At 45.5% G+C, this 21,912-nt stretch overlaps 4 protein-coding genes across 4 annotated transcripts; 2 read left to right on the top strand and 2 right to left on the bottom strand.

The window, feature by feature from the left end:
• Positions 1-27: 27 nt before the first annotated feature.
• On the bottom strand, positions 28-2,356 carry smndc1 (survival motor neuron domain containing 1). The gene is made up of 6 exons (XM_057047097.1): positions 2,186-2,356; positions 1,711-1,830; positions 1,413-1,555; positions 1,012-1,173; positions 703-856; positions 28-588 (listed from the first exon to the last, which is right to left on the bottom strand). The coding sequence occupies exons 2-6, from the start codon at positions 1,828-1,830 to the stop codon at positions 451-453; spliced, it is 717 nt and encodes a 238-aa protein (XP_056903077.1). The 5' UTR covers positions 2,186-2,356; the 3' UTR covers positions 28-450.
• Positions 2,357-2,910: 554 nt separating this feature from the next.
• Positions 2,911-4,714, top strand: LOC130533801 (alpha-2A adrenergic receptor-like). The gene is made up of 2 exons (XM_057047491.1): positions 2,911-3,072; positions 3,211-4,714. Exon 2 carries the CDS (start codon positions 3,339-3,341, stop codon positions 4,503-4,505), a length of 1,167 nt encoding a protein of 388 aa, XP_056903471.1. The 5' UTR covers positions 2,911-3,072; positions 3,211-3,338; the 3' UTR covers positions 4,506-4,714.
• A 4,861-nt stretch (positions 4,715-9,575) lies between these two features.
• On the top strand, positions 9,576-12,098 carry bnip4 (BCL2 interacting protein 4). Its single transcript, XM_057046568.1, has 6 exons — positions 9,576-9,768; positions 10,034-10,190; positions 10,280-10,340; positions 10,442-10,548; positions 11,187-11,336; positions 11,733-12,098. Exons 1-6 carry the CDS (start codon positions 9,738-9,740, stop codon positions 11,773-11,775), a joined length of 549 nt encoding a protein of 182 aa, XP_056902548.1. The 5' UTR covers positions 9,576-9,737; the 3' UTR covers positions 11,776-12,098.
• Positions 12,099-12,136: 38 nt separating this feature from the next.
• On the bottom strand, positions 12,137-17,004 carry ppp2r2d (protein phosphatase 2, regulatory subunit B, delta). Its single transcript, XM_057046562.1, has 10 exons — positions 16,716-17,004; positions 16,447-16,521; positions 15,878-15,975; positions 15,599-15,764; positions 15,409-15,521; positions 15,142-15,319; positions 14,876-15,040; positions 14,629-14,798; positions 13,918-14,009; positions 12,137-13,825 (listed from the first exon to the last, which is right to left on the bottom strand). Exons 1-10 carry the CDS (start codon positions 16,720-16,722, stop codon positions 13,546-13,548), a joined length of 1,344 nt encoding a protein of 447 aa, XP_056902542.1. The 5' UTR covers positions 16,723-17,004; the 3' UTR covers positions 12,137-13,545.
• Positions 17,005-21,912: the final 4,908 nt, after the last annotated feature.

Raw genomic sequence — 21,912 nt, 5'->3', positions numbered from 1 at the left:
ACACAAAATGATGTTGAAACGAGCACGTAAAAAACTGAGAAGCAGTTTATTTTACTGATATATACAGGGATTAAAAAGAATTCAGCCATCTAAGGCCAACACCAGCAACAATAGAGACAGCAAAACAATGAATGTGTTGTTAGGATGCAGTCGAATTCACACACGTTACATTTGTATAAAACTTACGGGCATCGGTGGAGGTCAGATTAAATACCAAACTGATTTCTACACCCCTCCCTTTGTGAGGATGATGGGTAACCTTGTATCAGCGCATTGAAAAGAAAATAAACTTCCATATATTTTTCCATTGTTACTACAAAAGAAAACATCAATATTTTAAATAAAGATGTGCAAAGCTTCCTTATAAGTAAATCATATATATAGAAATGCAATGGAAAGCACTGATACAGCCAGCAGACAGTGGGTCATATGTACAGATAATACAGAGAGTCACTGAGGCATTAAATGCCTCACGTTGTATTTGGATGTGTCGTTATACTGGGTCATTGGTTTGTCTGCGATACCACACGTTCCCACACCAACCTTACCATTAACACTTTCTGGAGATGCAAATATGCTCTTCTTTACCTATCAGAACAAAACGGACATATTAGTCTGGTTCGGAAATGTGGCCACAAATCTTAACAATTTGCCTGCTTTCAATATTAAAACCAGTGAGTGGGCTAGAATAAACCCCATTACCTGGCCCTTCTTGGTCTTTGAGTAGGCCTTGTTGTTAAACTGTTGCCACTTTGACTTCTGGTCCTCCCGTTCTTGCTCCAGTTCCTTCATTCTTTGTACCTTCTTCTGGGCTTTTTTCTTCTTGTACTCCCGCTGCTCTGCTATCTGCTCTTTCCTGGACACACAGGAGAGGAACGGGAACCATCGAGGTTAGTTGTGAGCTGCAATTTACCTCCATATTAGTAATTCACTTGGAATTTGAATGGTTAATCCAGACATTTTATTAAAAGATGACAGTTGTAATTAATCACAGATGAGTCTGGTTCATACTTTGATTTCGGCTTGGTGCTCCCGTCGATCTTACACTGTTTCCCTTCTTCCACCGCTTTAAGATTCTGCAGAGGAATCAATTCAGCATTCCCATATCCGGAGAAGGTTACGGCCGCAGTCTTGTTCTCTCGGTCAACCTCCTCAATCTCAGCCTCATACAACCTGCCAAAAAATGAGGTCTGTAAGCAGGTGAGTATGAGCCAAAGTCTCAAGCTCGAATTCAGCAAGCAAAAATTAATATTGCAATAAGATAAACTGTGAAAACCAACAAAAATTACCATAAAGTCATTTAGCGCATGTCTATTACTTACTTTTACACTGCGATAACATGGATGATAGAAGTAAATGAAGCCCTATTACAATGAGCAACTTAGCACAGCACTGTAGACAGCAGTACTTACTGTCCATCATTAGTCCAGACAGCCAGACACTTGTCCCCAGCTTTCCAGTTGTGCCTTAAAGGCACCGTTTCAGAGCCATTGGTGGTTGAAGTGCTATCAGAAGGCTGCGAGGCCAGCAGGTCTTTGGTCAAATCTATGACCTCCTGTTGAAGGTACAACAACCTACAGGTCAGCTATCATGTGCGAGTTTTCCACAGAAAAGCAGCCAAAACGCGTCTGTCTGTCTTCACAAGAAGACAACATGTTTCAATGCTGGTGTTGTGGATCCAGATCAGTGATCGTTCGCGTTTGCACACACCTGCAAGTCTTTCTGAAGCTTTTGGAGGTCTTCGTTTTCTGTGTCGGTCGATAAGGCAACTTCAACCTGTTGCAGCTGGGCTTTATAGCTGTTTAACTGTTTCATCAACTCCTCTGACATCTGAAAGGTTCCAGAGATACATAAAAACAAAACACCGTCATCTCGACAGCTGCAATGCGTTAGCCGTGTTGGTTAGCATTTATATAAAATATACAAATATATATCCTAAAATAGAGAAAATGGGCTGAATAAGACGGGCAATAGCTACGTAACAAAACGCTTCAGATAAATATGCACAAATAGCCTGAAAACAGAAAGAAAATGTAAGATATGATTTAAGAACAATTATCTTTAATGCTAAATGCTAAATATGTTAGCAAGACCCATCGGCCCTTTTTCGTCGACGTTTCAGCGAAAGCCTGCCACAAAAGGGTGAGAAATAATCACAAACCACATGGACAGTGAGCAATATTACCTTGATAACAAAATATATTCCCGATGGATGCCGTAAACATACAATAATAATTTAATAGCTCGCCCTAGCCCTGGTAAGGGAACGAGACGACTTTGTCCTTTGAACCGGAAGACGGAGAAACAAAGTAGAACTGCGCCAATTACACAGAGGCTGTACCGACAGCGCCCCCAGCGGCGGCGCTCGGGATATCACACTTGCGCCAGTGGTTACGTGTTACCATAATTCAGCAGTATGAATGTTGCAATAAATCTTATCATTCTCACATAAACGGCCACAAAACTACTGCCACAGCAGACATACTGCATGTACATACTGCCAGGCTACTTTAGGGGTCACAAGAAGAATCTGCAGTGTCAAACATGCATTACCAAAGGGACTGAAAATGAATTCTTAAACACTTGACCTTTCTTTAAATAAAACATACATTCAGCCTTAAGGCATAGGCAAGATTAGCATAAAGAGTCAAAACATTCATGTGAAAGTGCCAAAATCTATAACTATAGTAATTCAATGAGTTGTAAATAAAATAGATAAAAAGGTCAAACTCTTTAACTGTATAAAGGGCACTATTTATTTACCTGAACATTTTGTACACGACTTGCAAAACCACATTGTGTTCTCATTTTATCTACTGTAATTAAACAGATGTCAGCTATTTCAACTATAAATCAAAGGCAGTGTTATGTCATGATCAACCAATAGTTTCAGGTTGTGGGAAACATCACCAAATTGCTTTTAAATATCCTGCTCCGGAGCAGCTCCGCCCATTCCCATTCTCACTGAAGTGCAGCCAGCCCCACATCATTCTCAGCGACAGAACAAACCCTACAAAAGTCATTCTTGCCACTTCGCCCACGACAACGACAGCCTGAAAAATCACCAGCAGCGTAAGTCTACTTTTAAAGATATCCAGGGGACTAAACGCATGTATTACATAAGGCTGATGAAAGAACTATTTTTTACTATCATTGTTTGGACTGTTTTCCTGAGACTAATCCATTGATTTCTCTCAACGCTATCCGCAGTGAGCAATATGAAAAACAGTCATTAGTCGGATGCGGCGTCCTTGAATGGATTATCACCCGTTCATAGACTGCTGGTCAGAGAAGCGCTCGTCAAACATCATCAGCAGCGTCGTCTCACCCTCATCCTGATGGGTTGTCTCAACTTGAGCAGCGGAAATGCGACTCTGCCCAGCAGGCACGTGTACACTTTGGAGACCTCCGCGGCGCTGACCCTGCTGGTGGCTTTCCTGATCCTCATAATAGTGTTTGGCAACGCCATGGTTGTTATGGCGGTGACCACCAGCAGAGCTCTGAGAGCGCCGCAGAACTTGTTTTTAGTCTCCCTGGCGTGTGCGGACATTCTGGTCGCCACCTTGGTGATGCCGTTCTCTTTGGCCAATGAGCTGATGGGTTACTGGTACTTTGGGATCGTGTGGTGCGAGATCTACTTGGCTTTGGATGTGCTCTTCTGCACCTCCTCCATCGTGCACCTGTGCGCCATCAGCCTGGACAGGTACTGGTCCGTCTCACAAGCCATCGAGTACAACCTGAGGAGGACGCCACGGAGGATTAAGTGCACGATCCTCATCGTGTGGGTCCTGGCGGCCATCATTTCCTTCCCACCCCTCATCACGATGAAAAAGACTGGCGAGAAGAGCTGCCCCGAATGTAAAATAAACGACAAGAAGTGGTACATCATCTTCTCCTGCACTGCTTCCTTCTTTGCGCCCGGCCTCATCATGATTTTGGTGTATGTCAGAATCTACCTCATCGCCAAGAAAAGAACAAGAGAACCACCAGGTGAGAGACAGAGAGAGTACGGGAACTCGAGCAGCCCGGAGAAAAAAGACAGAGCAGCAGCAGAGGTGGACGGAGGTGGAGATGGAGAGTGCAACGGGTTAGAAGTGGAGGAAGATGGGTCCTCGTCCGACGGGAACGACAACATCTTTTGCACCCGGATGAAAAAGATGAGCGCGAGGGCTCCCAAAGTTACTCAAGTGAAGCCAGGAGAGGCGCCTGTGAAGCCTTGTCAAAGAGTGGGCCGCTGGAAGGAGCGGCAGTCCAGAGAGAGGCGCTTCACGTTTGTTCTGGCCGTGGTCATGGGGGTGTTTGTTCTCTGCTGGTTCCCGTTCTTCTTCACGTACACGCTCACCGCCGTGTGGGGCGCCGACTTCATCCCCGAGACTTTGTTCAAAATGTTCTTCTGGTTCGGCTACTGCAACAGCTCGCTCAACCCCGTCATTTACACCATCTTTAACAACGACTTCCGGAGGTCTTTCAAAAAGATCCTTTGTAAAAGTCGCAGGAGAAGTTAATAAAAAGAGACTTCAGAACGAGCGTCGTTTGCCTGTAAAGAGTTGCATTAAAATGTATTTATTCAGTGTTTAAACTTGTAAAAAGTGCCGCATGGAGCTCGTTGTGCTTGTCATTCATGTCATGTTGCAAGTGTGTTTGGTGATATTTCATCAGGTACAGTTTGATTGCTCTTGTCTCAAAATGATTCATTTAAACACGTGTAAAAGAACACTGCAGCGTTGCACATTTCTTCCCTGGGACAATGGAAATGAAAGCTTCAACCTCTCGGTTTGTCAGTCTCATATATTCATCATTTGGAAGCTCAATTCTGTTTCTTTTCCAGCTGTGAACCGGGAGCCAGTCAATCATCAGCCATAAATCTAATTTCTTCATCAGATTTGTGCAGACAGCCTTCCAGAAGGGCGCTCGCTTTCATTTTGACAGGAAAACGGAAGGTCGATCGTGCCCAACCCTGACCTTCCTTCATTTAAATGCCAGAGAAGTATAGAACCCCGAATGATAAAAAGCTACTGATATTAATGAAAGCAGAAGAAAAAGCAGAGGCCCAAACACAACCTCTCCCTCACTCACACACATGAGAACAAGAGACTGAATTTTATGAATGCGCGCCTTAATTATGCCCTGAGGGCGTGCGTGGCACACCAATATTGAGCGTGAGTTATCGTGAATTATTGCCCTTCATATCAGGCTGCCATTAAATCATCCTCCCGGGGTTAAGCTAAAACCGCACAGCAACAGAAATCCGAGCTCCACATTGGAAACGGAGAATCTGCGCCAGCTCCTGCACGGTTTTCACCGGATATGTTGTCTTTACCACTTGGGGAGAAGAAATCAAGTGCAGGACGCCCTTCATAATTGCTCTGACCTAACAAATATGTCCTCTGACCAACGCTAATATGCTACGGAGGGATTCCCATGACTCTCTCCGACTGGGATTTGGGTGTTTTGAGATTCCTGTGGTATACATGTTTGGGTTCATCCATGTCAGCGAGTCCTAAAATACAACATCTGTGACTTTCGGCAAACGGAAAGCTGTCGTTCCCACGAAACAAAGCGACACGAGAGATGTTGGGGGAGGAAGAAGGAGCCGTAGTGGAGGCATCATGTTGATACGGTGCCATCGTTGTTAAACTCTGCAGGATATGGAGGGGTTATGAGAAATGCTGCTGACAGGTGGGAGTAACAGACCATTTATCCATGGGGGGGGGGGGGGGGGGCTATATTAATACCAACCAACACACATCTGATATCCTGAAATATTCACATGACAATCCTGACAGTATCCCTTCATTTAAATGACAGAGTGCGCTTCTCCACTTGAGGGGCCGGATACATCCGTTATGTTTCCAAAGCTCTCGCTGAGCAGCTGAAGGAAAAACACTTCAAACCCTCCACTGGCCAAAGAGAATAGCAAATGCAATAATGTGGGCTATATTTCACTCTAAAACAGTTGTTGGCGTTGCGGAATTAATCGCGTGTTAGTTTATAAATTAGTGTGGTTGTCCAGAATTTTGCTTTTTAATCAAGATAAATTATGGTTGCTCACAAACTGTAAATAGTTTGCTGGGCCCTGCGTACACGCAGGCACGTCCATTTGTGCCGAGGCCCTGATTTATCCCCCTCTCTAAAGGCCACTTCACAGCCTCATGATTTACTCCCGTGACACTGCGCGTTATAAAACTTTGCTTTACGAGCTGCGCCGGGCGATTCCCACAACTTTCACTCCAGTTCTGCTCCGACATTTGCTGCTAATGCGTCCCACGCATGGCGTAATGAGCGCTCTGTGAAGCTGCACGTCAGCAGTGGAGGTGAACTGGAGCCAGCAGAGCAGAGCTCAGCCCCCATCTCAGGCCGTCAGTACAGAAGGCAGTCAGACAGAGGACCCAGGCTAATAAGTTTAAACCCTAGCCGGTGATGAATAGAGTGTTTTTAATTGAATGTTGGGCCATTTTTTATGAATTTTGCACGATGCATCAGGCCCGCTGGGGCATATAATACTTCCTCTCTCGTGAATTGATAAGGATGCAAGAAAATCAAATTATTTTCTGAGGGATGGAAGCAGCAGGAAGATCCTGTTTAATTTGCCTCTTCCAGGCTCTGGTCCTTTCTCCACCTATTTTGTCCTCTGTCTCGAGTTTCTGTGTGTAATATGGTGAATTATCATATTTGTAGCCGTAAGCAAGCATGAGGAGGATTAATGCATTTCTGCACGGCAGGAAAATATCTAAAAGGCACGTTACCAAATCTATTAAAGCTAAACTCTGCCTGTCGCAAACACACATTTTAAAGCACACTCTTGACTTCTGGGAGGAAACCAATATAAAAATGATGAGTTAATGAGCAAAAACTGGGCTCTTATTCTTTGAACGGCTTCAGATATACATTAAAAATGAGTAAAGTTTATTTATTAGGCAACAGCTTCCCTGTGCTAACACAACTGAAAAAAAGGAAGCACATTTTAAAAGTCATTAAAGTGACTGATTAGCACATTTATAATTTATATACTCTTCTATGACTTTGAAAGAAATATCTCCGTGTGTAAGAATATACAATCCCACTGACAAACACAAAGCCTCGGTGGATTTTGAGGAAGAAAACTGGGATGAAACCAACCGTGTTTGGCTAATCATCAGAAGCAGCAGCAGCAGCTTCATCTGCAGCACACAAAAGGCAGCACATTTCTAACTGCTCTCTGATTGTTTGATTCTGTTTAGGCTATTGATCCGGCTCCAGTCGGACAATCAGCACACCACCCACGTTCCTGGACGCAGTTCAGTCCCCCCCCTACACACACACACACACACACACACACACACACACACACACACACACACACCACACACACACACACAACACACACACACACACACACACACACAGGGTGAGCACTGATCAAACTCGTGTCATTGTTCTGTCCTCATCAGGCAGCTGTTGTGGACATAATTCATCCCTCAGTCTCTCTCTCTCTCTCTCTTTCTCACGCACATACACACATGCATTGTTGCCATGTCTAATATTTTTTAGGCTCACAATTTTAGCTGAAAACGTCAGCTGTAAAGTGTCAGTGTTGCCTGTTTTGTCTCGACGTGACGTCTTGAGAACTAGGAGAACTTACTGACAGCACGATTCATCCTCAAACAAAGAATGTGATGTGGATGTGATGGAGATGATGGTGAGGTCTATTTTTAGATTTTGTTGCCAGTTGAGTCATTAAAATTGGCTGACAACCACATCTGTCCGTAGAGTTTTGGTTTTACTCATGCAATTAAGTCCTAATTGTACTGATGAGGCAAAAATGTGGCCTTCTTCTGCTTTGACCAGGATAAATTGAACATGATTTAATCATTTCTGAATTAATCTAATAGCCTGAAGGAAGTGCTTCCTCCCTTTCACTGTGTGACACTGTGCAAACCTGCGTTCTTTACTCTGGGGAGCTCATAATGTATAGCCAAACAGGCCCCACCCCCACTTTAATATCCGCACGCTGAACATCTGATGCTGACTTAAGAAACCAAACGGTGCACGTACTATGAAAATGTCCAGTGGAGGGATGCGCCACACTGGAGGACACACCGAGCATCTCCTGAAGGAGGTCAGGACCTGATCAGGGAAGGATCCCAACAGCAGGTTTAGTGGTGGAAACTTCATAATTTATATGTTTTTTTCTTTATCAAACACAGTCGGCTATAAGAATATTCCCCTGCTTGTTTCTAAGCGTCTGCACTGTTGTCGACTGCATGAGAGTTTTCCACTGTGGTGTGTTGGCACAGATGAGCACATGTAACAAATACAGGACATAATTGCTGAGAAATGATTATATTAAAGTTCTAACTGCAGACAGTTATGTACACAATGAATCCAGCAAAAAAAAAAGGTCCCAAACGGGACTCTTAAGTCAAACATTCAACAAATAACTTTGACTCGAGGGAATTTTCCTTAAGTTCCACTTGGACAAGGATAAACTGTGAGAGTTTTGTCAAGAATTCATATTGAATTTACAATAAAAGTCAAGTTTCCATTAGTTTTACCATCTGTATAGTTTATTACACTAAAAACTGACAATCATGGGCTGGAGCAAGTTAGCCCTGCTTGACATGTGCTGGATACGTCCTTGCAGCTGATTTGGGCTCCTGATATATGAATGAAAAGTGGCCGCTCGGGACATTTATCTCTGTTTTGCAGTGTCCTCGTCAGTATCGTTCTGTATGTTTAATGTAAACCTCGGCCTGTCAGAAAGAGAAAAAACACACCACAACAATAAAGCCCTGAAATTACAAAATAATTTAATTTTGCAAAAATAATGAGCACAAATCTCCATGGCAGCCAGAGTAATTCAATTTCTCAGCCTCAAATCTGAGGATGCCTCATTAAGAATTGATGAATATCGATTTGAGTTTGTGGTGACAACTTTTACATAACATCCAAAGTAGGTCGCATTGTTGGATATATAGAATATAAATAATGATATTTGCTTTTAGACACGTTCCTGATTGTCTCCACTTTGCAAGTGTTACACTTCTTTTCTTCCACAGAACTTAATGGTTGACCAGCAAAACTCCAGCATAATTAGTGTTTTCCCACAATTGCAAATAATAATAATTAAACCTGTGAAAATCAGTATTTCAATAAAAAAAGATATTTAGAAGTCGAAAATTCTGAACTTTTAATCGTTATTGACTCAGACTACCGTCAAATCTACACTAATAACGTAAACGCATCGTGCTGGATCTAAAGAGAAGAGTTTAGCGTTCGCTGCCACCTACAGGCAGGTAGGTGAAAATACAACAGACGTCGGTTAGTGAAGCAGGCAGCATTAAAACGATCAGACAAATCATCAAAGTGGTGTTTCGGTACAATAATGTAATTTAATCTAATGTTAGTTTTAGCTAGCATGTGTTTGCGTTTAGGGAAAAGGAAGCACCATCATTTATTTAACGTTATCGGTGGGTGCGCTGTATTTTGTTATGCTTGTACACCGTTTTAAAAGCCAGTCCCACGACGTACGACACCGCCCGCTCCGCGTCCTACCGGGATGTTCCAGTATAAAATAATGCATTCCCAGTTTTCCAGCCAATCACGGTTGAGATAAACACAATGTTGCGTCAGTGTTATTGTTGCAGTTGGAGCTACATCTGTTTACCGAGATTTCGCCACCATTTCGCTTGGATCTAGCGTTATAACTACATGTACACGTAGATCTGCAGTATTTAGTCAATACCACTTCGTTTCAGATGGAGACCTCGTCGGACGACGGCTTACAAGGTAAAATAAACGCGAGGAAACGGCCAGTATTGCTGATGATAATTCCAACAGTTAGGAAGACCTTTGCAGTTATCTAGCTAACTGAATTAACAGCAGAACGTGTGTTAGTAACAGTGGGTTAGATGTGGACCATGGGCCTAGTTGGTTCATGTACCAACTTGTTTTGTTCCTCAAGCCAACCCCCCCACTGCGTGTCCCTATTATGCTCTGCCATCTTCAGGTTAAGTCCTAGCATATCGGTGGTAACCCCTGACTTGATTTCCAGAGTCCTGGGTTGAGCTCCATTTCGGTGCCTCTCAAAGAACAAATCATCACGGGAGCCAGGAGCAAATCCCCACCTCCACCCAGGAGGGCGACTTGGAAAAGATGCTGCTGGAAGCACAGCGGGAGTCCGGCAGGACCAGCTCCAGAGGAAGCTCCAGGTCAGTGGGGAACGGGAAGGCCCAGTCCGGCTCTGTTGTGTTGTGGAGAGGTCAGCAGTGATCACGTGCTTGTTCCTGTTTCCCAACAGCCCACTGGGAGCACACACACCCCTCCTGCTGTGGAGAGGCTCAGAGGCAAACAGCTCCCAGGTATCACAGCTGACAGCGAAAAACCTTTATGTTAAATAAACCCTGTTGGGTTTGCAGTCCTGTCGTTTGCCCACTTGGTTCTGACCAGCATTTATTTTTAGTCGGATGAAGATTTCCAAGAGCGGAGATGCGAAGTGGAGAACCTGATGAAAAGGAACGCGGACTGGATCTGGGACTGGTCCAGCCGGCCCGAGAACAACCCACCAAAGTATGTGAAGTCCACCACTTTAATATGATTTTCTTTCATCTATAACTTTTCTCTTGTTTGGAAAGAAATCAATTCCCAGACATGGGTTAAAATTAGGTTTCATAGCTCATCGAGGTCCTGTCACATCAACGTCTCAGATCGGACTCTTGAGAGCGGTGCCAAAATATTATACGTTCTCTCTCAGTTTGTTCCCCATCTGATGGTTTATGTGGATTCATGCTAACAATCCGACATCCCAACAGTCCGCCCGGCAACCGCTTCACCAAAGATTCATTCAAGTCATAATTTAGACAGCAAATATCCACCCTGATGGAAAATATAGACATTTAAATATAAGTAAAACACTCTTTAGCCTCTGTTTACAGCTAAATCCCTCTGACCTACTAAAAGCTGTCCTCATGTGACTAGATAAACCAGAATGAATGAAAACAGGGTCCTTGAACTCCAGTTAGAAGGATTGCCCAACTTTAAAGGCCGGCATCTGACAGGAAACGCCGCTGATTTCTCCCCCATATTAACACAAGTCTGTTTACTTGATGCCAGATGACGGAGCGATGGCATCTGTGTCAGGGTGACATTAAACCGCTGCTGATTTTAATGAATCCGCCCTGATGAAATATTCATCTCCTCCTCTGCAGGGAGTTCCTGCTGAAGCACCCCAAGCGGGCGACCTCGCTCAGCATCAGGAACACCAGCGTGATGAAGAAGGGCGGCGTTCTCTCAGCCGACTTTCTGAAGCTCTTCCTCCCGTCATTAATCGTCTCCCACATACTGGCCATCGGCCTCGGGTGAGCGCCGCCGTTCCGTAACAGATTCAGGACTCGGCCGAGCCTCCGGAGAATGTCCGGCACGCCGATGACCACGCGCGCGACGCTTCCCGCCGTATAAATAATACAAATATCGGCCATGCGGATGAAATATGCATGCGGCGATCGTCCCTGTGTGTTTTCCCTGCTGTTAACCAAACACGGCGGACGCACGAAGACCTTCGACGGGAATAATCCAAGGATGTTCCTCGCGTCCTTCCGAACCGAGCTGCCACTCAGAGACGAGAGCGGCCGACCTCAACGGGGTTTTGTTTTCTCCGCTTCGACGACTCCCGCGCACGTTTCAGGACATTTTAGGGGAAAGCAAACACAGCGGCGTAGCTGCAGCTTGGTGACGCTCCGTGTTTGTGTCTTTAGGATCTTCATCGGGAGGCGTTTAACCTCCCACAACACCTACTGAAGAGGCCGGCTGTGACCTCACCGGGACCACGTCGCCATGCCGTCACGTAGGAACGTCTGCAGGCTTGTTGTTGGAATGCTTCCGTTTGTGGCTCATGCCTACTGGGAACGCCTCGTGGGGGGTTCCAGCTCCCCCTGGACCGCTCTGCTGCTTCTTCCTTCAATCTGCACACACACACACACACACACACACACACACACACACACTGCAGCACATCAGCCATCTCTCTGCATCACTGTGCCACCAGGAAACTGTAAATATTCAGTCAGTGTCTTTTTTTTGTTCCTTTGTTCCTAATTACTAATAAAATTTGGGAAAAACTGGCTCCTGTTTCCGGAGGAAGAAGACGCACACAGATGAACACAATTAAAATTTTATTGAACTTTGGTCGAAATAATAAACAAGTGAATACATCGCCACCATGTTAGGAACGGATGGACAAAGACAATGCGTTGTTATGGGTTTTAATGTCGCCGCTTGGTTTCCGCGGAGACCAACCTTCAGCTCCGCCTTCGGACTACAGAGATAAGACCCACATTTGCGAGACCTGGATCAAAAATTTAGCCGACATCCCCATCAGATTGATAAGGGCACATGTACGAGGCCTGTCTGAACGCCCCCCCCATTACATGATTCAGAGGCACTCTGTCACATCAACTGTATGGTGTGCAATTTTCCCGTGTTTTCAGAGACGGCCACGTGTAGCAGCAGTGTACGAGGACATAATTCTATAAAATAGGATTTACAAATAATGCACATGAGGTCTGTAAAACATCTGGGGGCAGAACTTGTAGCTGTCACTTACAGAAGTAGGTATTAAGGCTGCAGATTCCCTTTGTACTGGGGTCCATCTTGTGCCATGTAGTTTCCAGCCTAAAATGTGGTCAAAAACATTAAAAAATAAAAAAAAAGGAAATCTCTCGACACAAACAGACGTCTCCGTCAGAGGGAGACCTGGATTATTTCCATGAGTTTGCTTGAGATCTTCTCAAAGACAGTGGTGTGACTGGACATTTTCCCACCTCTCTACAACAGAAAAACATGCAAAGCAATAAACATGTTTTAATACATACTTCTAAATTTAAAAACACATCTGTAGTTTTAGTTTCTTTTATTATGTGGATGACAAAGTGTACTCGAGTAGATACAGTCAGTGAATTGATGTCACCGCATCGACGAGGAGGGGGGGGGTCGCAAGAGGAGGGGGCGGAAAAGGGGGGTTGGGGGGCGAAAGCGGTCCACTTTCCAAATTTATGGCCTCTTCCACCGGCGGTTTGGCCTGAATACGCGGCCAAAGGGGGAATGTTACAGTTAGTTCATCCGTGCTTCAGAGGGCCCAAAATCTTTGAGATGATGGAACAACTTCTGACAAGACGTCATTTTAAGGGCTTCCAAAAGTTCTGCCGTTAAATCGTGAAATGAAGGCTTAAAATGTCAACACAAACACCAAAGTTCAAGAGTTTGACCTCTAGGGAGTGCCGTTCCGTGAATTAGACCCGAGTTGGGGCTTTCTGGGTCAGGGAGGGGCTTGCTGATTGCCCTGGTGCTGAAGGCAAAAAAAAAAAAAAAAAAAACAACCAAAAAAAACGACCTAAGCTCAGACTGAAATTAAAACAGGCCTATGGATCAACCTCCTGTGGCAAAAAAAAGGAGACGCGTGCTTTCAAATTCTTCACCAGGAGGACAACAAGGCTGTTTCTTCTTATACAGATAGACAAGTAGGCTTAACTACACGGGTACGGTGGAGCCCTGCCCTCCGCAGCCCCAAACCTAGTTGATTTTGTCCTGGAAAATGTACAAGTTGTTGGTGGCTGCCACAGCAATCACGTTATCTTTGGGGTGCCAGGCAGTGTGCAGGATCTTCTTATTGAAGTCCAGGCTGTCCACGCTGATCTCGTCCTTCTTTCTCTTGCCTCCCGTGGACACTTTGCGTGGTTTGAGCGTAGCCCGCGGTTTGCTGCTCTCCCGGGACGCCTCCAGCGTGATGTCCCGCCTGGTGTTGCGGTCAAACATTCTGAAGAAGTTGTTGTAGGAGCCGGTCATGATGGCACTGAAGGGGGAGAGACGGGAAAGGTGTGAGGCGGCGGGGGGTGGGTAGGGGGGCATCTGGCACGAATGTCCTGGCGGGACGAGGACACGTACCTGTCGCTGCCGTTCCAGCAGCACTCGAACTTGTCGAAGATGCAGTCGTTCTCGTACAAGGAGCAGAGTTTACTGCGAAGGTATTCGTGAACCTGGAAACAAGCACGAGCCTCAGCTCAGTTCAACGCCAACATGCTAACAGCGGACAGTTGCTAACCGTCCACCCTGTCCAACTGGCACTGCGACTGGGAGACGACGCAACACAACCTGACATGCGGCGCACGCCCCAGATATGGCGATGCAGCTCATTTGGTTATTAGCCTGCTAAACTGGACGCTCTGTAGCCACATTAGCATCTATATTGTTCGGCGGTCGTCACGGCGTGATCCTCCCAACCCACAAAGCGTCTCCCACACTGCAGAGGCGTTCGCAGGGAAAAGCTGGATTCTCTCATTATCCGCCCGATTAGCAGTTTGTGGTGTCGCATCACGGCAGCTTCCAAAAATAACCGGCTGAGTTCTAAACGCAAGCGGCGCCGAGGTGGGCAGAAAAGACGCCGTGAGCGACGGCTGACAGGCAGCGGTGAGAGCTGGTCAGTGCGGAAGCTCCGAGCCGGCTTAAAGGTGGCATATATACGCATATATAAGGAGGTTGTCCTTATTTATTCCAATTGTACCAGAATTCCCCTTAAAACCCTTCGCCCACCCCTCTATCGCAGTACATTCAACGGTTTTTATGAATAAACACCATATCCTGTGTGCACCTACGCACCTGATATGTCTCCACTGGCCTGTTTTCCATGTTGAGGTCCCAAACTTTGACGGAGAGGTAGTCACGCGTCATCATGTAGCGTCCACTGTGGCTGAACTTCACGTCCGAGATGGAGGAGATGATCTCGGAGAAAAAAGACCGGCTGCTCGGATCCTCCGGCTCCTCGAAGACTAAAACAAGAGGGGGAGACCTTCACTTTTGGGCTGCTGAACCAAACCCACGTCTGTGGCGCCGCGCAGGGACTTACACTTCGAATGCCTATCGCAGAGCGCCGCTGCTCGCATGTCACACAGGCGGATGGTGCCTTTGCTACTGCTGTACACAAACACGTTGCATTGGTGTGGATGACACTCAGCAGCTGTGATTACTTCTGTCAGCTCCTCCATGTTGGCAGGTTTGATGTCTACAATATCTGGGAGAGAATTCATTAAGGAACAACTCGACCTTGGCGACGACACCGCGGGGAATCGGCCGCTACCGACGGGACCCTGCGCCGATGATGAGAAAGGATACTAAAACTTCTGTCTGTGATTTCCAAGTGCCATAGATTTATTCTTAGGTCGTCTGCAGAGAGGTACGTTTCGTGATCACTATTTACAGAAATGGAATTAATGTGATAGGTGTGTGCATTTGCAAAGATCCTCCTGGGACTCGCTTCTACCATGAGATCCATTGGCATGAGTACTGGTACCTGCAACGGGAAGCGCGCGCGTTAAAATGGAAACTGTGAACGAGCCAGGCTCAAACACCAGGGAGAGTCAAGCGAGCGACGAAACAGACCCGTAAAGAGGTGATTCTAAAGGGTTCTCTGAGCCGTCCGTCCTCGTCCTTCAGGTTATAACCTTCCGCCCGTTTATCCCGTTCGCTTATTTTCCACAATTTGATAGTTTTATCTGAAGACAACGGAAATTGACATTGTTATTAAGCATTAAGACAAGTTGCAGAGTACTTCAGAGCGCCGTTAGCTTACCATTTGTTGAAAGTAGAAAGTGAGCAGCATTTTGTTGGGGTAGCCATCTTATTTTATTAATCTTTTCTTCGATTTCTAAACTTTTCAAATAGTCAAACTCTGGCTCGTGACTCTGAAAAGTGCTATAGACGTTGTACTCCCCGCGCAGATGTGGACGATTCTTAGACTGTGAACACATCGCATACAAAAGTAGGAAAAAGATGTCCACCAATGACACAACACAATGAATAAGAGAGACTGACAATAAACACGTTCCTGCACGAATTCGTTGACGCTTACCTCCTGCTCATGCTGAAATATCACAACTCTGCCTCCTTTATCTCCAGTGGCAAGTAAGTCTCCAGAATAGTTGAACTCAACTGTTGAAATGATGTCAGCTAAGAACAGAGAGATGCATCACTCAACCACAAGGTCGCCAGTTGATGATCTGTTGACATACTTCTGCTACAATGGAAGGACGCGTTCTGATGACGATCGAGATGCAAAGTGACAACCAAACATGCCCCAGGTTCACTCATTCATATATGAATGAAGAGAAAACAAGAATGATGTCACTGGGCAATTTATGGACGCAGTACATTGACGTCACGAACACGGTCGCTCCCCTTTAATAGCTTAGCCACTAACTAGCATAGATGCTAACTACCGACAGACAGTAATTTTCGAGGGAAGGGCGATAATGCAACGAGCCCAAAAATAAACACTCCTCGCAGTGACCGCATTATTTTATAGCCCATTTGCCCCACTCCACGTCGTGCATTTGACGTGAAGCCCCCAGAGCATCACTCACTAGCACGCCATCCAGCCTTTTAGCTTAGCCGACTGGCTAACGTTAGCTGGCTACATACCTTCCGCAACATCTTCATCTATCGCCCCTTTTACTTGAGAGAAACACCACTGGAAATCATTTCCTCCTGCAACTCCTGTAAAAACGACACAGCGTTAGTTTGTATCAGACTCGCCTCTGGCCGGACGATAGAACGACCTGACATTGACATAGTTTGACAACTAGCAACTTAGCTCGCCAGCGCTAACGTTGGCTCGGTAACTTGCAGATTCAGGCCATCACACACAGCAAGTGAGGTGGGTCCCTTCCCTCCCTTCAAAAGTAGCTTACCCGCCATTGCTTCATGTAGCAGCTCTTGCTATACAGGGTTTCCAATACCTGATCAACCAATGCGGCTTGCTAGGGGAAATAGATAGCATCCACAATCAGTGTGAAGACTCGGGTCCAGATCTGTCAAGACGGAAATTGTCCGTGATTTTTTTTTCCTTCCAAAATGGCGCACAGTCCATGGAGAAATGACGTCATACACGCATGCCACATCCTGGCTGCATCCATGCATCCCTCCATCCCAGCGCCAGGCTGTGCAGATGCGCGTTCACTCCTTATTTCGAATTACTTCACTTTCGTGCGCTGCGTCCCACGTCGAGACCTGCCCCGAATACGAACAGGTAGATGCAGGTAGACGAAACGGGAGGAAGTTAAAAACTGTTTTGCTTGAAGGTGAAGAAATAGTTATCCTAAAACTATCCCACGCGATCCTTGTGCATTTCCTCTTGTTTTATCTAGGTTTTTTTTGTTGCTTAAAATGACTAACTCGTTAAAAGTAAAAGCTAATCTTCGGATAAATTGCAGAAAATGCACAACACGGCTCATTACTAATATGGCTCATACAAAAGCTCAAGTTTTTGACTGGGCGATGTTATCTCAGTTTTAAATGTACCTATTTTAAAGACGCACATCAACGTTCCCAGACTTTCTTCCTTCTTTGCATTATCCGTGGGCGACATCTAGCGGCCGGGTTGTGAACAGCAGGTTAATGTGTTACAGTTTCCGACCACAGAAAATTTGAGGTTTTATGTTTTTAATTTATGATTTGGTTTGTTAAACTTTCGACCAAGCTTCTGTTAAACCTTCAAATAAGCAACTGTTGAAGCCTAATGTGAAAACAATCCAAAAAAAATAAAGTTTTCTTCCATAAAACCTTTTAATCCCTCCATAATTGAGCTGACCCAACACAGTGAGTCCAAAATTAGATTCCAGGTTAACCTACGCGAGGAGGTTATATATAATGGCTGAAGGATAATTCATACATATTTTTATGTCTATATAGGCCTAAATTGATCTATTCACAGAGTGCCTAAAACTATCACTTTGATTTAGCGAAAACAAACCCTTTATGAGAAAGTTTGCCACTTATTTATATCCGTGCATGGTGTAAAATATGCATGCAAAGATAAACATCAGCACCAAGGTATTTACTTTTGTGCTTATTTCTCCTTTAACGCTACCCTCCGAGGGTTTGCGTTATCAAAAAAAAACTGGGTGGAGACATAAAATACTCAAGTCCCCAAACAACAAAATGGCAAATGCTGACGAAGATCGAGAACGTGTAATAACTGGGTCACTTCATGGTGCTAAAAGAGAACGCACACACATTTTCTTCTCAGTGTTGATAGAAATACACTTTTATTTTTACAGAAATAAGGTCCTCTGGTGCACACATGCTAATACATTAGTGTTAAAATAGCATCTTGCATAAAAATGGGATTAAAAAAACAATTGTTTTGGTCAAATAAGTGTTTTTGAGGCCTACTTTCTTTGAAAGAACGGTGCGTGTCCCTGTGCGTGTGTGCATCTGCAGATTGTTGTGGGGGTGACAAGTCAATCTAGAGGCATCCACCCAGAAACACCTGGACCACATCACACCAAAACCTTCCACATCCCTCCCACGACTCCCACAGCATCCCTGAGGGAGCAGCAGAGTGGAGCTGGAGGTGAGCAACCCTTTACCTGTGTAGTTATTTATATAAAGGTGAACCTTCACCTGCAGCAGCAGCAGCTTGAACAGACGGATCCACTCACTGACGCTGACATTTGTTCAGAGTCTTCTGTGCGTCAGCAGATTTGGGTGATAATTGGTTGCTAATGTCTTTTTAATTAAAGCTAGGTGCCTCCGGTGGTGGCAAAACGGGGTTATTTCAAGAAGCACTTGGAACATCCTTGACTTTCGTGAGAGGAGGCGTGTTTTAGCTCTCTTGTTCTGTCTGATGAAACAGTAACCAACATGTTTGATTCATCAAGTGTTGATGGGCATAAAAGGCCAAATTTGACATGAAATGTTGCTGCTGTTGCTGCGTATTAGATCAAACCTGGGCAGTCATTCCCTGTTAGATCCATAAACACTGTCCATTCCTGGCTGGAACCAGCCCAGTTTGTGATGGAATTAACCGAAACACTTAATTGTTGTGTGCGCAAGGTTGTTGATATTTTTCAAGTTCAATGTTGTGGCTGTGACTCTGTGTGTGTGTGTGTGTGTGTGTGTGTGTGTGTGTGTGTGTGTGTGTGAGAGAGAGAGAGAGAGAGAGAGAGTGGTGCGTTGCGTAGCTTCATCAGGTATAAGGAGAGGTGTTGACTTTATTCCGAGCCTCCAGTAACACCACTGACTCTGATAGTTCCCCATCCCTTTGGGAATTCATTATAAGACAGCTAGAGGCTGCTTGTGGATGGTTACTGTGCTGCCCGTATGTTAACTTGTCGCTATCGCGCAAGGCAAACATGTGGTGCAGCTGCTTTCTCTGGCTGTGGGCAACCTGGAGAGATTGATTGGTGAGCTTTCTGTTTTATCCAGGATCAGGGCCACATTCAGTAGACACGGCGCCTCCGGAGAAGCAGCCATTTTCCCCAGAAACTATGGCTCATTACCAGCACAGACAAAATGAAGGTATATTGACTTTTTTTTAACATCTTACAACACACCTTTTCTCTTCCCGAGATGTTTAACACTGAGCGTTTGTTACCCTAAAACTCTTTACTGCTCTTTATTCTCCTGGAAAAGATTTCCTTGGCTCATCATATTTAAAGCAGCTTTAACTAGATCAGATGCAATGACTGGGTTCATCACAAACTGGATTTCTACACACATACCCATGCACAAACACACACACTCACCCCCCCCTTCTCCACACACACACACACACACACACACACACACACGGTCCATCAGACAGAAACCACTGGCCAGTGTCTGCTCTGCTCTGGGGCATAAGCACTATCCAGACCTTCAGTCTTTAACTGTCTATGTTTTTTTTCTTACACACACACACTCACACACACACACACACACACACACACACACACACACACACACACACACACACACAAAGACAGCAAAGATAAACACAATCAATTATTCAAGACTCTTGTTTTGGCCTCTGTGTGCTTGTGCGTTTGTGTGTGTGTGTGTATCTGTGCGTGTGTGCTTTCTCTCCTATTATTTCTGTTCTGTTGTTTCTACGGCATCTTCTGGCAACCTCGCAGCCAGGAGGCCTCCGTGAGTGAGATACGGGTCTGGATGACTTGAGGTCTGTGCACGTCTTTGTAATTTAGATGCTATAATTTGCATGCGGAGCCTCCGACATCGCCTCATTGTTTGAAGGAGATTATCCTCGCGGCCCTCCACCACCGAGGGTTGTCGGAGTCCTGGCTTGGAAGACAAAACCTTTGTCTCCATCTTTATTTCCCCTCTGACTGGAACTTTTCAATGTGGTCATTGCCAGGAGTCAGAGCTCACAATGAGGCGCGCCAGCGACCGTGCACACAGTAAACTGCATTATCTGCTAAATTATTTCTTGTGCGTGTGAGCTCTATACCGTTCGGGGGATTTTACCTTCAGACTGTCATTCGTCAGTGTGCATATTCGTGCACTAGATGGCACTATGGCACTTATTATTCACCGTCAGCTCGCGATTTCCATACCGGAGACCTGCGCGCGTCTGATGGCCGCACACTGCAAGTTTCCCCCCGCAGCAAATGTTTGCAACACCGCGCGAAACTTCACGCTTTTAATTAGCTGCGAGGATGATGCAATGGCTCCGGATTCTAGCTGCAGATGAGAAAGTCCCGAGTTAGAGAGATGCAGACGATGCAAATGGAGCTCTGTTCCATCCCGCCGAACGTGGCAGGTGCCTCTAAAAAGACTCAGGTAAACTAGGGGGAGACCCCCCCCCCAAGCACCCAAATCAATGGAGGAAGATGAAGAAGAGGAGAATCAGACTGAGGCGATATATTAAATGTGAATCCCGGCAGCAGTGATGTCTTTGTAACAGATCATATTGTAAATAAGATGGGTTAAATTGCACTTGTAGCCTCCCTCCAAACAGTCAGGGTGGTCTCCGGGGGCGACGCCAGACTGCTGCAGACTCTTCCTCTAATAACACAAGACAATGAGGAGCCAGCTCATAACACGGGCCTCCGCTGTATAGAACAAGTATTGGGGGGGCTTACCAGCTAATAAAGTGGCAAGTCTTCAAATCCGTGTCAGAAGAGCAGAGCGCCATGGGGACCTTTCATAACACGTGTATGTGCGGGTTCAACGGCGGTGTAAAGGTTACACAGCCACGCCGCGCTGATCTAACCTGATGAGTTGCCGTAAGCCCCGCAAATTCCAAGGCCGTGTTCCTTATTTAAAGAGGCTGAGCTGAATAATTCGCTGCCTCTCTCAAACAAAAAAAATAAATAAATAAGAGGAGTGAGATGTGCTCCTCTTCATAAATGTGCACAAAGCATTGACAAAAAGCGCGGATCCCACTTAAATTTCACTTCATGTCTCCTAACCTTCCTTTTCCTGGCGGTTCGGAGTGATTTTTCCATTATAAATGAGCGATAATCATAATAATTTCATTGATCGGACCGCGCTGCCCTTTGAGTTCACCCAACGCGGGCTGGGTAATTAGCCATGATTGCCTGACTTGTGTGCTTCATCACTGGTCTGCCTCGCTCCCTCTCCGGTGAGCCTGTCCTTCACTGCGGCGCAGACGCTCCTCCAGCATTTCCACCCACTTTGTTTGTTGGGCCTTTGATCCGCGTGATTCCAGTTAAAGTTACACCCATGCGCTGCAAGTTGAAACTTTCAGCATTGTCGCTCGGGGGAACCTTATACCCGTGGCGCCTTCTGCTTTTGTCCTTCCCTTTAGCAACAGAACTCTGCTCTGGATCCAGACAAAAGACTACTCACGATACCATTTTATGATCCGTGTGATGATACCGGTTCCTTCTCCCTCCTGCGTGTTCCCTCATCCTGCTCAGCTGTTCTACAACAGCCAGAAAAACTCCGAACAACACCCAGAGTTTTCTCTTGGCATTTTCCTTAATTGTCGGGAAGTTTTCTCGACGACATTAAGACATTTACTTGATTGTACTTTTTGTTTTTTAAATGAAGTCCATCAGCTGGGCCCCAGCGTGTGTGTGTGTGTGTGTGTGTGTGTTTGTGCGTGTGTTTGCGTGTGCACTGGTTTACACGGGAGATAAT

Source organism: Takifugu flavidus, chromosome 11 (assembly GCF_003711565.1).
Source record: "Takifugu flavidus isolate HTHZ2018 chromosome 11, ASM371156v2, whole genome shotgun sequence".
Taxonomy (NCBI): domain Eukaryota; kingdom Metazoa; phylum Chordata; class Actinopteri; order Tetraodontiformes; family Tetraodontidae; genus Takifugu; species Takifugu flavidus.
Note: the sequence above shows the minus strand (reverse complement) of the source record. Positions and strands in the feature narration are given on the sequence as shown.

What these genes read in the sequence shown, in the direction of transcription:
- bnip4 (XM_057046568.1), top strand. Translation starts at nt 9,738, where the DNA reads ATGGAGACCTCGTCGGACGACGGCTTACAAG. An exon ending in GTCGGACGACGGCTTACAAG is followed by an intron (nt 9,769 to 10,033) that starts GTAAAATAAACG and finishes CTTGATTTCCAG; the next exon opens with AGTCCTGGGTTGAGCTCCAT. An exon ending in CAGAGGCAAACAGCTCCCAG is followed by an intron (nt 10,341 to 10,441) that starts GTATCACAGCTG and finishes ATTTATTTTTAG; the next exon opens with TCGGATGAAGATTTCCAAGA.
- smndc1 (XM_057047097.1), bottom strand. Translation starts at nt 1,830, where the DNA reads ATGTCAGAGGAGTTGATGAAACAGTTAAACAGCTATAAAGCCCAGCTG. An exon ending in AGCACCAAGCCGAAATCAAA is followed by an intron (nt 857 to 1,011) that starts GTATGAACCAGA and finishes CTGTGTGTCCAG; the next exon opens with GAAAGAGCAGATAGCAGAGC. An exon ending in CAAAGACCAAGAAGGGCCAG is followed by an intron (nt 589 to 702) that starts GTAATGGGGTTT and finishes TTGTTCTGATAG; the next exon opens with GTAAAGAAGAGCATATTTGC.
- ppp2r2d (XM_057046562.1), bottom strand. An exon ending in CTTTCTACTTTCAACAAATG is followed by an intron (nt 15,522 to 15,598) that starts GTAAGCTAACGG and finishes CGTTGTCTTCAG; the next exon opens with ATAAAACTATCAAATTGTGG. An exon ending in TTAGAATCACCTCTTTACGG is followed by an intron (nt 15,320 to 15,408) that starts GTCTGTTTCGTC and finishes TTCCCGTTGCAG; the next exon opens with GTACCAGTACTCATGCCAAT.
- LOC130533801 (XM_057047491.1), top strand. Translation starts at nt 3,339, where the DNA reads ATGGGTTGTCTCAACTTGAGCAGCGGAAATGCGACTCTGCCCAGCAGG.